At 37.2% G+C, this 13,770-nt stretch overlaps 2 protein-coding genes across 2 annotated transcripts in view; one reads left to right on the top strand and one right to left on the bottom strand.

Moving 5' to 3' along the window:
* The window catches only part of LOC145494095 (uromodulin-like), a 262,517-nt gene that overhangs the window by 183,708 nt on the left and 65,039 nt on the right, over nucleotides 1-13,770 (top strand). The gene's annotated exons all lie outside the window — the stretch shown is intronic.
* Nucleotides 2,884-12,548, bottom strand: LOC145495997 (neuroligin-4, Y-linked-like). The gene is made up of 7 exons (XM_081475600.1): nucleotides 10,875-12,548; nucleotides 7,055-7,234; nucleotides 6,581-6,735; nucleotides 5,962-6,063; nucleotides 4,705-5,161; nucleotides 3,414-3,622; nucleotides 2,884-3,010 (listed from the first exon to the last, which is right to left on the bottom strand). The coding sequence occupies exons 1-7, from the start codon at nucleotides 11,456-11,458 to the stop codon at nucleotides 2,946-2,948; spliced, it is 1,752 nt and encodes a 583-aa protein (XP_081331726.1). The 5' UTR covers nucleotides 11,459-12,548; the 3' UTR covers nucleotides 2,884-2,945.

Consider the following 13,770-nt stretch of genomic DNA (forward strand, 5'->3'; position numbering starts at 1 on the left):
GACTCGCTTTATAATTAGTTTGCTAGTTCAGACCGATGTTAAAGGCAATAGCCGTATCGATAATGATGAAAAAAGTAGCTTCTTCTCAAAATAATATACAAAGCGGCTAAAAAAACACACCCTTTGTGCATGCCTATATAGCCCATATAAGGGAGTACCCCCGGGTGGGGGTGGGGGTGGAGCTCACCCGCCGCCGGTTTGTTTGTACGGGTTCAGGCCTACATCAACGCTTATGATTTAATCTATTTGCAAATTGGCACCAATGAAAGGATATAAAATAGCATTCGGTCACTCTGGAGGAGAAGGCTCTCCCATTGTAGTTTTAAATAATTAGATAACACGTTAAGACATTCACAGGTCTTCATCAGAAGCACAGAAAGATAGAGGTCGCGTGGAGTGGAGCAAGAGCGGAGTGGGGGGATTGAGTTCGACCCTTTCTTTCTCCAATAAACCGTTTAAAGAAGAAACAACAACAAACAAACAAAACAAAATGAAAACGAATAGAAAAAGAAGAAGGAAAAAAAAAAGAATCCAAAAAAGAATCAAAACAAAACAAAACACCCAAAAATCTAGAAAAAAATAAGAAAACAAATTTGTGATTTAAAAACCCTTTCAGGATGAAGCCTACTCACTAGTGTAAGTCGTGATATAACCATCCTTTTATTTTAACCTCAAAGCTACAGCCATCTCTTTTGCCAGTATGAAATGTCTTTGTCTACGTCTACATATGTATGCTTATGTCTATATCTCCATGTCTATGTCTAGGTCTAGGTCTAGGTCTAGGTCTAGGTCTATGTCTATGTCTATGTTTATGTCTATGTTTATGTTTATGTCTGCGTCTGCGTCTAGGTCTAGGTCTAGGTGTAGGTGTCGGTCTAGGTCCAGGTCCAGGTCTAGGTCTAGGTCTAGGTCTAGGTCTACGTTTATGTCTAGGTCTAGGTCTAAGTCTAAGTCTAGGTCTACGTTTATGTCTACGTCTGTCTATATGTCCATGTCTAAACCTACTCTATTTGATTTCGTTCTACATGAAAACCTTATCTAAATCTAATCCTTTTGACCCTGGTCCTTGTGATAATGCGGATGACAAGACATGATGATGATGATAATAATGATGATGAATGTATATATATATATATATATATATATATATATATATATATATATATATATATTCTATTTCCTTGTGGTGAATGGATTTCAAAAAGCGCTCAACTCTTAGAGGAGCATAGTATATTCATTAAATGTAGTTCAGGACTTCATGAGTGATTCATCGTTTTATTGCTACAGACCTGTTTCGTATGGTCAACAAGTGACCACACTCATCAGGCAACATCAACGAATGACCGGTTAATTTAAATGCTGGCGGTTAAATACAAATTCAAATAGTTGCTATGGTGCTGATTATTGCGTTACGTTATCTTAAGGTTTTTGAGTACATATCTGTTTCTGTGAGGGCACGAAGTTGCTAATTCATTACGTTTGTTGAGGCTACATAGGTCTTTCCTGCAGATTATTAGAAATTTTTCGTAAAGACATAAACTGCATTTTTTTAGTTACGTTGTTGTAAGGCTTGGATTTTCTGAGGACTTTCCATGCTATATTGAATATAGCATGGAAAGTCCTCAGAAAATCCAAGCCTTACAACAACGTAACTAAAAAAATGCAGTTTATGTCTTTACGAAAAATTTCTAATAATCTGCAGGAAAGACCTATGTAGCCTCAACAAACGTAATGAATTAGCAACTTCGTGCCCTCACAGAAACAGATATGTACTCAAAAACCTTAAGATAACGTAACGCAATAATCAGCACCATAGCAACTATTTGAATTTGTATTTAACCGCCAGCATTTAAATTAACCGGTCATTCGTTGATGTTGCCTGATGAGTGTGGTCACTTGTTGACCATACGAAACAGGTCTGTAGCAATAAAACGATGAATCACTCATGAAGTCCTGAACTACATTTAATGAATATATATATATATATATAGATAGATAGATAGATAGATAGATAGATAGATAGATAGATAGATAGATAGATAGATATAGTTAAGTGTAAGATGAGGCGTCATGAAGCAAACTTCTAACTGTTCCGGCTTTTAATGTGACGTTTCGGCCTTCGGCCTTCTTCAGATTGGAACAATATTTACAAGTTAAAAAATAAAACGTTAAAAATCCTAGTAAGTTTACAGATTTGCATGTATATATATATAAGATCAGAAAAATGTAAATATAATTACACAATGCTATACCACCTGAAATAATAGATTACATAACAAGCTAATGTCAACTTACAAGAACGCGCCGAGTGATAAGACTGACTATAATAGACTGACTATTATACACTTATACACTTAGTAATTAAGGCGCTCGCAGATACATTGTTGTAATCTCATCACTTGCGCGTTCTTGTAAGTTGCCATTAGCTTGTTACAATACAGAATTAGACTGACTATTATACACTTAGTAATTAAGGCGCTCGCAGATACATTGTTGTAATCTTATCACTCGGCGCGTTCTTGTAAGTTGACATTAGCTTGTTATGTAATCTATTATTTCAGGTGGTATAGCATTATGTAATTATATTTACATTTTTCTGATCTTATATATATACATGCAAATCTGTAAACTTACTAGGATTTTTAACGTTTTATTTTTTAACTTGTAAATATTGTTCCAATCTGAAGAAGGCCGAAGGCCGAAACGTCACATTAAAAGCCGGAACAGTTAGAAGTTTGCTTCATGACGCCTCATCTTACACTTAACTAAAATTCACATTGAAGCACGGTATCTTTTGATCCTTCTACTGGAAGTCACCGTTTGGAAAACCATATTATTCTGCCTATATATATATATATATATATATACATACAACAGACAGATAACGCAAAAACCATCCATTCTGCCTCGTTGCTTTCGTTTGCAGCAAGTTACAATCAACACGACTAGTAAATCACCACTAAAGCAGCAAACACCCCTGTTAAGATAGCAAGGACCAGTTTGATATTTCCTGGAAAGGTAAAAAAAAAAAACAAAAATTAAAAAAAAAATTAAAAAATAAACACTATTTTCCAATTTTACTTGCTAGAAATTTCACCAAAATCTTTCGGCAAGTTCTTGCATGGCGAGTTTTCGTCCTTTTAGACACTCCTATGGATTCTAGCTGATTTCATATTTTTCGCGAAAACTAATTTTTTACTTGTGGAGGTTGGTAGAATAAGCCAGCGTACGCGCAAAAGCAAACAAAATGGCCTATATAGTTACTACAAAACCAATCGAACAAACATATCAAAACCCAGCAAAAAAAATAAAAGAAAAAGAAAAAGAAAAAGAAAAAAAAAGAAAGAAAAAACACATACACAATAAAGCGAGATATATTAGGCACGTGCCGTACTTATATTTTATTACAATACCTTTCTTGTCGTCAGCTTTACTACGTTCGCTCCATGTGGTCGGTTTTACTGATTCTTCAATACTTGGTAGAAACTCATTCCATAAAGCCATCTTATTTGGACGCATTTTGTACCTTACTGTCATATTTGGACTTAGTCCCATGTATTCTCCTCGCTTAGCACTGTACTGGGGCCAATGTGTTCGTAAGGGCTTTGGATTGTTGGGATTTCTGAAATCACAAATGCAAAAGTAAGCAATGTACATTGCAGTGATGGAAATGCATTTGTGATATTATATGACAATCTTCCACTGAATGGCAATGGTAAGGTTGATAAAACTAGCGTTTTAAGTTTTCAAAATTTTGGTCCTTGTGATATTCAAGTCAATCCATTTCAATGGATTGAATTGTCTTTACGTAACGTCTCCAGTGCAATGATCAGTAAATAGCGAAACTAAATCCCGAGTGGGATTTTCGGAAATGTTGCTCCTCGTCAAAGATTGAAGCCTAATATCCGAAAGGTCATTTATTTGTGATTTAGTTGTCGTTGTTGTTGTTTTTTTCACGAACATGCCTAACGCTACAAGTGAATATATGAAAGATCATATATTGGAGAAAGATGAACACATCATTGATCATCGCAGTTATATACACAACTTAAGCAGTTGTGAAATTAAAGCCTGAAAAAATTCAGGCCTGAGCGAGATTCGAACCCATGACCCCTGCGATACCGGCGCATCGTTCTACCAACTGAGTTATCAACCTATAGTTGCTTGTATTTTTTGCCACTACTGTTACTTACATTTACAATATGCGTTCACGATGGCTGATTACATTGTTCCCACAATAGCTTTTTTGTCCTTTATATTTACCTTTTAAGTTTTGTAATACGATAAAACGACTGTCTATAAACCAGAAATTGTAGTACTCGCAAGCGTGCAATATCACTTGGCGCGTGCTTAATACTTCCCTTCTCAAAAGGTGTCGAAGATTCGACCTGTAGTTTCTCTGACCATACACAGTTTCCGCGGATGTAGTTTAATTTCCTCGAGCTGGATCAAATCCAGGGTACTTTATACTGGCATTTGTAAAGTCAAGTAACCAGTACAGTTTTTTAGAATCAAATCTCTCATGCGTATTTATCTGTAATATGAAATTTGTGATAGCCAAAAAAGAAAGAAACAAACAAACAAGCAAACAAACTGTAAATAATCTGTAGACTGTATGCGAGGGATCTTTTACCAGCGTACGCACAAGGAAAAAAGAAACGATTAAGAGGACTGCGTAGCATCCCTTGTTGAATATATACCTACCCTGTTTTCGCAAAATTACTCCACAAGGTCATCATATCCCTGCTGAGAGTGATTTCCGCGGCAGTTGTAAAGTTCTCGTGCATTATCAGGGGAAAACCAAACGTGTAAAGAAGATCAGCTCCATGATATATTCCCATCCAGGAGGGCACTGGAGGAAAAGTAGCTGAAGGTCTTTTGGCTGCAATTTCAAGTTGATATACGTATGTTGGAGATTCTTTCTTTACAAATGCATTGGCCGACTGAATAGCGGGGGCTTTAAAGTTTACATCTGTGTTTAGGTCAATGAACTGCTGGCGTAAAAGATGAGGGTCGGTAGAATTTGACCAGTCTGTGTACTCATAAATCACAAACTCGAGGATTTGAGAGTTTTGATTTCGAGCCCACGTTCGATTTTTGATCACCTCTACGAACAGATTCCTTATGATGCCTTTAGACAGGTCAAGTACTGGTAAGACACCTAAAGAGAAATAGAGTAGTAGAAATAAGTGCATGAATAAGCTTCCTCGAATAATAGCGACTCACTCATTCACTCAGTCTCTTTTAGTCAGTCATCAATCAGTCAGTCAGAAAAGTCAGTCAGTCAGTCAGTCATCAGTCATTTAGCTAGTCAGTCAGTCAGTCAGCCAGGCTGTAGTCATCAGTCAGCTGTTAGTAGGTCGGTCAGTCAGTCAGTCAGTCAGTCAGTCAGCCAGTCTGTTGCCATTAATCAGTCAGTCAGTCTGTCAGTCAGTCAGCACTCAGACAGGCGGTGAGAGCGGCGATGCCGCGAGGACGCTGTGGGAGAGACCAAAAAAAAATTTTTTTCCTCATTTTTCCCCCAGTCCACTCGCGGCTTCGCCATTCGTTTTCGTGGATCACGCAAGCTTGCGCTCTTTATGGTCCTTATCCCAACCAAATAAACCACCAGTTATGCAGGATATCAGACAGACAGTTAGTAGTGTTAATACTACCGTTTGCGTTACTTTTACGTTACTGCAATGGCGGTCACATCTAACATTAATATTACCCTTACGGTTGCGACCATTCCTGTTACTACTACAGTTACCAAATATATTATAAATCAAGAATCAAGGGCGGAAAATGAAAACGATATTTTGATTGGGTATTTCAGTGACCTCGCATTTTAACACCGTCAGTACAGATGACTAGATTTTAGACTAATTTGTGTACCCATTATGATAGCACAAATGAACTAAATTAATTAGCACTCAACTCTACCCCACTATAAGTCATAAAATCAAGTGAATTCAGCTCAACCTGGAACACCAGACGCAAGGACTGTTCCATCATCTCTTGTGAATCCAATCATGATATTGCTCTTGTTGAACTTGCCGGCCTCGAGGAGTTTTACCGGGGAGTCTGCAACAATGGAGATTGTAAGATGCACAAAGTGATACGAGATTCGTATACTAAATAGTTAAACACTTTCAATGACAACATTTGTTGTATTTTCTTTGAAAGTTTCTCCAATATCAAGGATGTCCACCCTAAAGGCAATGCGTCAAGAGAGACGCAGCGGGAAGCAAAGGAAACTGCGAGTAAATGGAACCCGACTCAATTACTGATGCTTTGCCGGTTACATTGACTTTCTTAAAAAAAAAAAAAAAGCAAAAAAACTATCGTTCATTTTGCCCGAAAGAAAAAAAGCTCACTAATACATGTAATGTTCGTCTGCCGGCCGTTAAAAATAAATAAATTATACTTTAAAACTACTGCATGGGAATGAGTTCCTTTGAGGCTGCTTCAAAGGAAGCGATGAATCTTTACCCAGAATGGATTCTTCGGTTTCTTTAATGCACCTTGACCCAAGTGATCTTGGATCATGAATTCATCTTGTCCCTGCGAATGGCAATTTTGATTATAGATTACCACGTACCTGGCATAAAGTAACCATCCACAACCGGTGCAAAGTTCAAAAAGTTAAGATCATCAAACACTTTGACCTGAGCAGTTAGAAGGTCTTGAAAGGATTTTTCTTTCGCACAGGCTTTCAGTGAAGACATCTCACATCCCACAGCTTTGGCAAAGCTCCTGGAGGAAAAATAAAAAATAAAAAAATCAATCAATCAATCAGTCAATCAATCAATCAATCAATCAATCAATCAATCAGTCAAATCAATCAATCAATGAATCAGTCAGTCAGTCAGTCAGCCATTTAGTCAGTCATTCATTCAGTGAGTCAGTCAGTCAGTCAATCAATCAATAGGTAACGTAAATATAAACTAAAAAACGTAACAAAAATGGAAACAATTAAACATAGACAACATTAAATGTTACCTGAAGACAGGCATATTATAAGAGGGCAGCAAAAAAAAGAAAAAAAAATGCCGAAGGCGAATAAGGTCGTTACCTTGCTCGTAATTCGGCTTGATCTTTTTCCAAAAATGCGGGCAAAGCTGGTGCCGCTCCACCCTGCAAAATAACGTTCTGGTACAAACCGCTGGCCAAAGGCGACAACAGCATCAGCCCAACACTAAATCCACCAGCTGACTGACCAAATATAGTGACTTTCTTAGGATCCCCACCAAACCTATAATTTGTAACAACAATTTGATAAATAGTAAATAAATAAATAAATAAATTTAGACAGTTAGACAGATAGATAGACAGACAGACAGACAGACAGAGACAGACAGACAGACAGACAGATAGATAGATAGATAGATAGATAGATAGATAGATAGATAGATAGATAAATAAATATACCCGACAGTGCATATTAAACCCGTGTTCAGTTCTGTTGCAGCCAACACCTTTGGCTTCGTCTACAAACGATCTGGGAACGAGTATTTTTTTTTCTTCTAATTAGACTGTATAGTTTGTCATCTAGTGCAAACAAGAATAGTCACGACCAACATTTTGATGTCACTAAGTATGGCATCATCTTGAAAAGGTAAACAACAAAATATATTTAGTCAAGGTTATTAAGTTTTTTTTATTTGTAGGAACCTTGGCTAAAACACAGTTTTGTTCTAAATCATAAGTTTGCGTTTGTGTTAAACAGTGAAAGCAATTAGAACTCGATAGTTTTTGTCTGTTTTGACTACTGGGCGTTTGAAAGCCACTGTGTATAAATATGGAGAATTAATCCGACGACAGGTCGGAAAATTCGGATTTTCTTTTATTGTGTCAAAAAGACCCCTTTGGTGAAGTATTTTCAGAAATATACTTTCAAAGTTCCAGCGACTTCACATTTTTGTGAAATCTAGGAAAGTTTGAAATACCGCTCAATCAACCAAGATGGCCGATGGAATTTATGCAAAATTGCGCATTTTCAACAGGCCAGTACAGAAAGAAGGGAACTTGCCTGGATTTCATGTTCTCACAGTTTGTATTTACACTTTGATCAATACTCTGAGCTAAAAGTCATCTTGAAGTAAATACCTTTTGTCTACTTCTTGGCCGTTTGAAAAATACAACTTTACTTGTAAAATTTCAACTGATTTTAGAGGGTCATAACTCTTCTAGTATACGAATCTCTCAACAAATAAACGGTTCTAAAGGAAGAGCTATGCTATAGGTATACGATATCTAAATGGCTAGTTTGGACCGTGAAAATTAAGCGCGCTAGACGAAAAACTATAAAGGGTATTTTGACCAACTGCGCCTTTTTTGGACGAGCGAGCAAGAACTTTGATTTCGCAGTCATCTTTATGAACATAATTCGACATGTTTCATAACACAAATTATTCGTAAACATCGTGTATTGTAGACTTAATCAATACTTTAAATGATACCTCAGAATAAGCCTTGGTTATAGATGACAGAGTCCTCTAGAAATCAGCCGGCGCCCAAGCAGACGATTTTGGCAAAATGTCGGCCCTTAAGGTGGAACGGTAGTCCTGCATTCAAAACTTGAGCACCTTTGGCGAAGAAATGGAGAAAAGGCATCGCTACTTCTTCCTTGGTTTTATAAATTCTCTCTTTTTACTTTATAAAAGGGGAACGAATCCCGACTGCAACGATTAATAGAACGTTTGCTCGGAACGAATCGCAAGTGTTTATGTAACGTTTGTGTACACAACATGAACATGCAAATTATTTTCCTTGTCACGGTGTCACGCCATGCAATTCACCACGACAACACTGACGCTGGTTGACCAGTCACAGTTTTAAACCGCTGCATTTGAACTTTTCCCTCTACATTGTTTAGACAAAGATACATAGGGAAAATGGCCAAAAAGGAAGTAGCGAACGTCTCTCGGTTTTATCTGTCAAATTTACGGCGATTTTGGATTGTGAAAATCCCGTTCACGACTTTATTAGTCTTTATGGCCCGTCACAAGAGTCACGTCGTCTTCTCACGTAGATTTCTATGGCACTTTGCCATCCATAACCAAGGCCATTGATTAGGTATGATTTAAATTATTGCTTACATGTGTGATACACAATGTCAAAGAATAATTTGTGCTATGAAACATGTCGAGTTATGTTCATAAAGATGACTGCGAAATCGAATAAACAACAATTGTAAATAGAATTTTATACTAGTTTGATGTATTTTATTATTAAGTCATTTTTTTTATGTTAGTTAGGAATTTTTATAGTTGAATTTTTTAAACATTTAGTATACAACACAAGTAATTCAGCTTATAGCTGCAAGTTGTGACTTTAATAAACGATTTATCGAAGTTCTTGCTCGCTCGTCCAAAAAAGGCGCAAATGGGCAAAATACCCTTAATAGTTTTTCATCTAGCGCGCTTAATTTTCACGGGCCAAACTAGCCATTTAGATATGATATACTTAGAGCATATCTCTTCCTTTAGAATCGTTTATTTGTTGAGAGATTCGTATACTAGAAGAGTTATGACCCTCTAAAATCAGTTGAAATTTTACAAGTAAATTAAATTGCGATAGTTGTATTTTTCAAACGGCCAAGAAGTAGACAAAAAGTATTTATTTCAAGATGACTTTTAGCTCAGAGTATTGATCAAAGTGTAAATTACAAACTGTGTGAACATGAAATCCAGGCAAGTTCCCTTCCTTCTGTATTGGCCTGTTGAAAATGAGCAATTTTGCATAAATTCCATCGGCCATCTTGGTTGATTGAGCGGTATTTCCAGCTTTCCTAGATTTCACAAAATGTGAAGTCACTGGAACTTTGAAAGTATATTTCTTAAAACAGTTCACCAAAAGGGTCTATTTGAAGCGATAAAAGAAATCCGAATTTTCCGACCTGTCGTCGGATTCTCCATAATTACAGGCAGTGGCTCTTAACTTCAGCTGTTGTTTTCAATCTCTCGCGCCGCAATGTTTATTTTTGTAAAATTGTGACGTTAGTGCGCGTTCGGACGTTTCCAAAACCGTGCATAATTGCGTGAGTCTAGAGATATAAAAAGGCCTGTGATCGCTTATAATTTATATTCCGATGACTATTTAAAGTTCCAACAAGTAATTGATTCGTTGATTATTTCATAAGATATTTTGAGTTGTCTCAAGTTTGATAACTATTTAACAATTATTCCATGAAACCGCGTTGGATATGAAGTGATAAATAACCAACGAGCGCGTAGCGCGAGTTGGTTATGATCACTTCATATCCAACAAGGTCGAATGGAATAATTGTTTTAGTATATTCTTAATCGGGTTTTTGCCGCCGATTTTTATTTCAACAATTTTACAGAGCGGAAAATTTTTAAACTTGGCGCACTGTTTTCCATATAAGGTAAAACTCCGACTAATGGCTCATAGTCGGAGTTTTTGAGCCAATCAGAGAGCTAGAAATGCAATAGTCGGAGCTGAGAATATACTAATATCAGTTAGTTGATAAATGTCAAATTAGGGATCTATAATTTCAAGCATTTTTTTTTTGTTTTTCTATAGACTCCCTCATCACTTGTTTTGTATCAACAAAATAGTAATATTCGGCGATTTATAGTATATAATATTGTAATAGGTGATGGAAGCAATAAAGTTGAAAGTTGAAAGTTGACAGTAATTGTCCTCCGTAGACTCAATATCGAGATCGCTTACTGCGCATTGGTGTCATAAATTACCATAAAGTAAACATGACGACGCCCAGGAGATTTAAACTGACAGAGATATAAAATGCCGGCAAGATTAATTAAAGAGCACCATGAGATATACTTTGGAACTTGCTTTTCAGCTGAGATTCCCTACATTAAAGAAACTTTGTAGAAGGAGACAATAAAAGCAACCGACTGACCTACCTTTCAATGTTTTTGCTCACCCACTTCATGGCCTCTACCTGATCCAGCATGCCGTAGTTTCCTTTCAGATTGTCGCTGTTCGCGCTCAAGAATCCCAAAACTCCCAAACGATAAGCAGCCGTGACAACAATCACGTTCCCCTCGGTTGCCAGCACGCTACCGTCGTAAGATGTAGTATCCTCAATGATATATGCGCCCCCATGAATCCACAACATAACTGCAAGCTGAGAGTTGCTTGTGGCATTGCCTGGGACATACACATTTAGCAGAAGGCAATCCTCGCTCATAAGCGAGAGTTTACTCGGCGCATCGAGCAGACTAGGTTGTGGGCAAATCTTGTCAGTCTTGTTTGCTTGCAGTGTTGAAGTCCACTTATCCGGAGGAACCGGAAATTCAAAACGTTCCGCTTTGGCAAACGGTATGCCGAGGTAGGTTATAACAGTCTTGTTCGTCGACAGTGATATTACTGACCCGTTGACAGGTCCATAAGTCGTATTCACGACCACAGAAGCGACTAAGAATCGGCAGCAAAGGCAGAGTGACAGAATGTAAAGTAAGCACATGAAGAGTGTAGATGCGGTCATCGCAACGCACGGACGAAGTTTTCAGTGTTCAGAACGATACCACTTATTCTATAAATCTGATCAATAGAGCGGCTGATGTATTCAAATGCTACTATGACGACCGTCATGGCACTAGTTACTCATTGCCTAATGACATTCTTTGCAATGCAGCTGCACTATGCATGACTTGATTTTGTTGTTTCTCGAAATTGCAGGCAGAATTACCTACCATGCTAGGGCAGTTTTCGTATTCGTATTGCTCTATGTAATAGCTAGTGAAATATTTCTTTATGATCATTGGATCGAAGGCGGCTCTTTACAAGGCAGCAAGGATAATAACCTCTTATATGGAGATTTGGGGCACTTTTGTTTTGGTTTTACATATCAACAGTATGTCACCTAGTCACATATTAATATGAGTTTGTTTAATCACCGTGGTTTCTTTTTCATCAATTGTGGTGCCGGTTTTCACTGTCACGCAATCAAAAAATCGTAACCATTCAATACATCAAGTCAAGAATCTGGGAATGATGTGATAGAAGATTGATATATAAACCATTTCTCCAAGATTTTTGGCTTCCCGTTTCTTCATTCGCGCGTTATTCGGAGAAGAGTTCCACCCAAATTTTCGGCTTCCCGCTTCTTCATTCGCGCATTATTCGGAGAAGCGTTTCACGCAAATTTATAGAACTTTGTATCAAGACGCTAGTTGGTGCTCTTAGGAGCCGTAACTGCCGTAAAGTAACAGAAATTAAACATCCATCATTGATACGAAAAGTTAATACTCTGTAGGCCGGAACATTGAAATTAAGAGTAAATGCGAGTTTAAAAAAATATATATATATTTGACAAAGAGAAGTCAGGCACAGCTTTTCTGAGTTGTGAGTTTATTTTCGTGGGATCTTGTGAATCTTAACATAAACGTCGAAGAAACTTGCACAAAAATGCATTCAACTTCCGCTCGTTTGAAATGTACACCATTCTTTCCCAAAGACGACATGAAAGTTTTTCGTCTGTAGGCGAAGCACCTTTGGGGGTATATATTTTATTCTTTGCAGCACGTCCATGAAGTAAAACACCCTTAGAAATTTTAATGTGGGTTCGAATCGCGTGTGTGTGACATGAATGAAGGCTCAAGTGTTGTTTAATGAAACTTTGATTTGTGTTCATTCAAAACGTCTTCTAATGTGTAGAACCTATAAACATAAAATCATAAATCTAAAAAACAATGGCAGAACTATCTCTCGCGAAAATATCATAATATTTGACGCAAAACCTGTGTTATAATTATAATAAAGTAAGCTTTATTAATTAACACGACCGCTACTAATTACAATACAGTTTGTATTGATTGTCAACAGAATTTCATGGACAGTGATTCTGAAGTATCTTGGTCAATAGGGGAATCCTTGTTTACAATATTTGCCCGGTTTCTGATGGAGCTACAAATAAATCAGTTCTGAATATTGAAAGGCCATAGTACGATTAACCCTGCCAATGAATATGAGCCTCATGTATTGAATACGTTTTGTGCAACACGGGTTTAAAAACTCAACATTTTACAAAGAACGTATGAGCTCATTAGTGCTTTTGCCACCCAGAAATTTTGCAGTTTTTGAAAGACAATATCTCCTTGAATATTCCACCAAAAGAGCTAAAATTTTCACCATGTTGAAGTTTCTCTAGCTCTTTAGCTGCCTGAAGTCAATTCTTATCTACATGTTTCCTTCTTTACGCAAAGCTGTATGCAATTGAGCAAAAAATGTAAGCAATGACGTCAGCATGAATCCCCCTGTTGAATATCGAAAGCTCTACTTTCTTCTGACGAGAGGCTTTAATTTTTTTGTAAGCATGTAACATCTTTCTGATATGGAACCTTGTCCATTTGCCTGTCATGTGGGCCGCCCAGTCTATAACCTTTTTCAACAGGTCACTAAAACGGAGTACTAATGGTGTAGAATAAAATACAAATAGAATACAAAGCCAAAAGTCCTTTTCTTTGGTCTGCCTCGTATAACTTGTTTCAGGGTGCCAAAAAATCCACTAACAAACTAAACAAGTGTAAAGCAACAGTAACGCTAGATAAAGTAAACAGTGTGCGTTTTCACTATCGCTATTTTTATGAATACAATACGATCTGACTCCATCTGGCCCGATTTGAACCTACTTGAGCATTATGTTTGTGCTTTATGCCTGTTTGCTTGTTCTCGGAAAGTGCGTATTATATGTTAGTTTAATCGGTTCATTGTGATCGCCAGATTTTTTTGAGATTTATATTAGGGTTGCATTTATTTATTTCTTTGGGGGGAGTTCAGTATTTACGAACTTTATCA

The sequence above is a fragment of the Orbicella franksi genome, chromosome 8, assembly GCF_964199315.1.
Source record: "Orbicella franksi chromosome 8, jaOrbFran1.1, whole genome shotgun sequence".
In the NCBI taxonomy this organism is placed as follows: domain Eukaryota; kingdom Metazoa; phylum Cnidaria; class Anthozoa; order Scleractinia; family Merulinidae; genus Orbicella; species Orbicella franksi.

Bases quoted from the DNA above. Each gene is read 5' to 3' on its own strand.
- LOC145495997 (XM_081475600.1), bottom strand. From the start codon at position 11,458: ATGACCGCATCTACACTCTTCATGTGCTTACTTTACATTCTGTCACTC. The intron at 7,235-10,874 runs GTAGGTCAGTCG...TACAAATTATAG, and splicing joins GTGAGCAAAAACATTGAAAG to GTTTGGTGGGGATCCTAAGA. The intron at 6,736-7,054 runs GTAACGACCTTA...TTTTTCCTCCAG, and splicing joins CAAGCCGAATTACGAGCAAG to GAGCTTTGCCAAAGCTGTGG.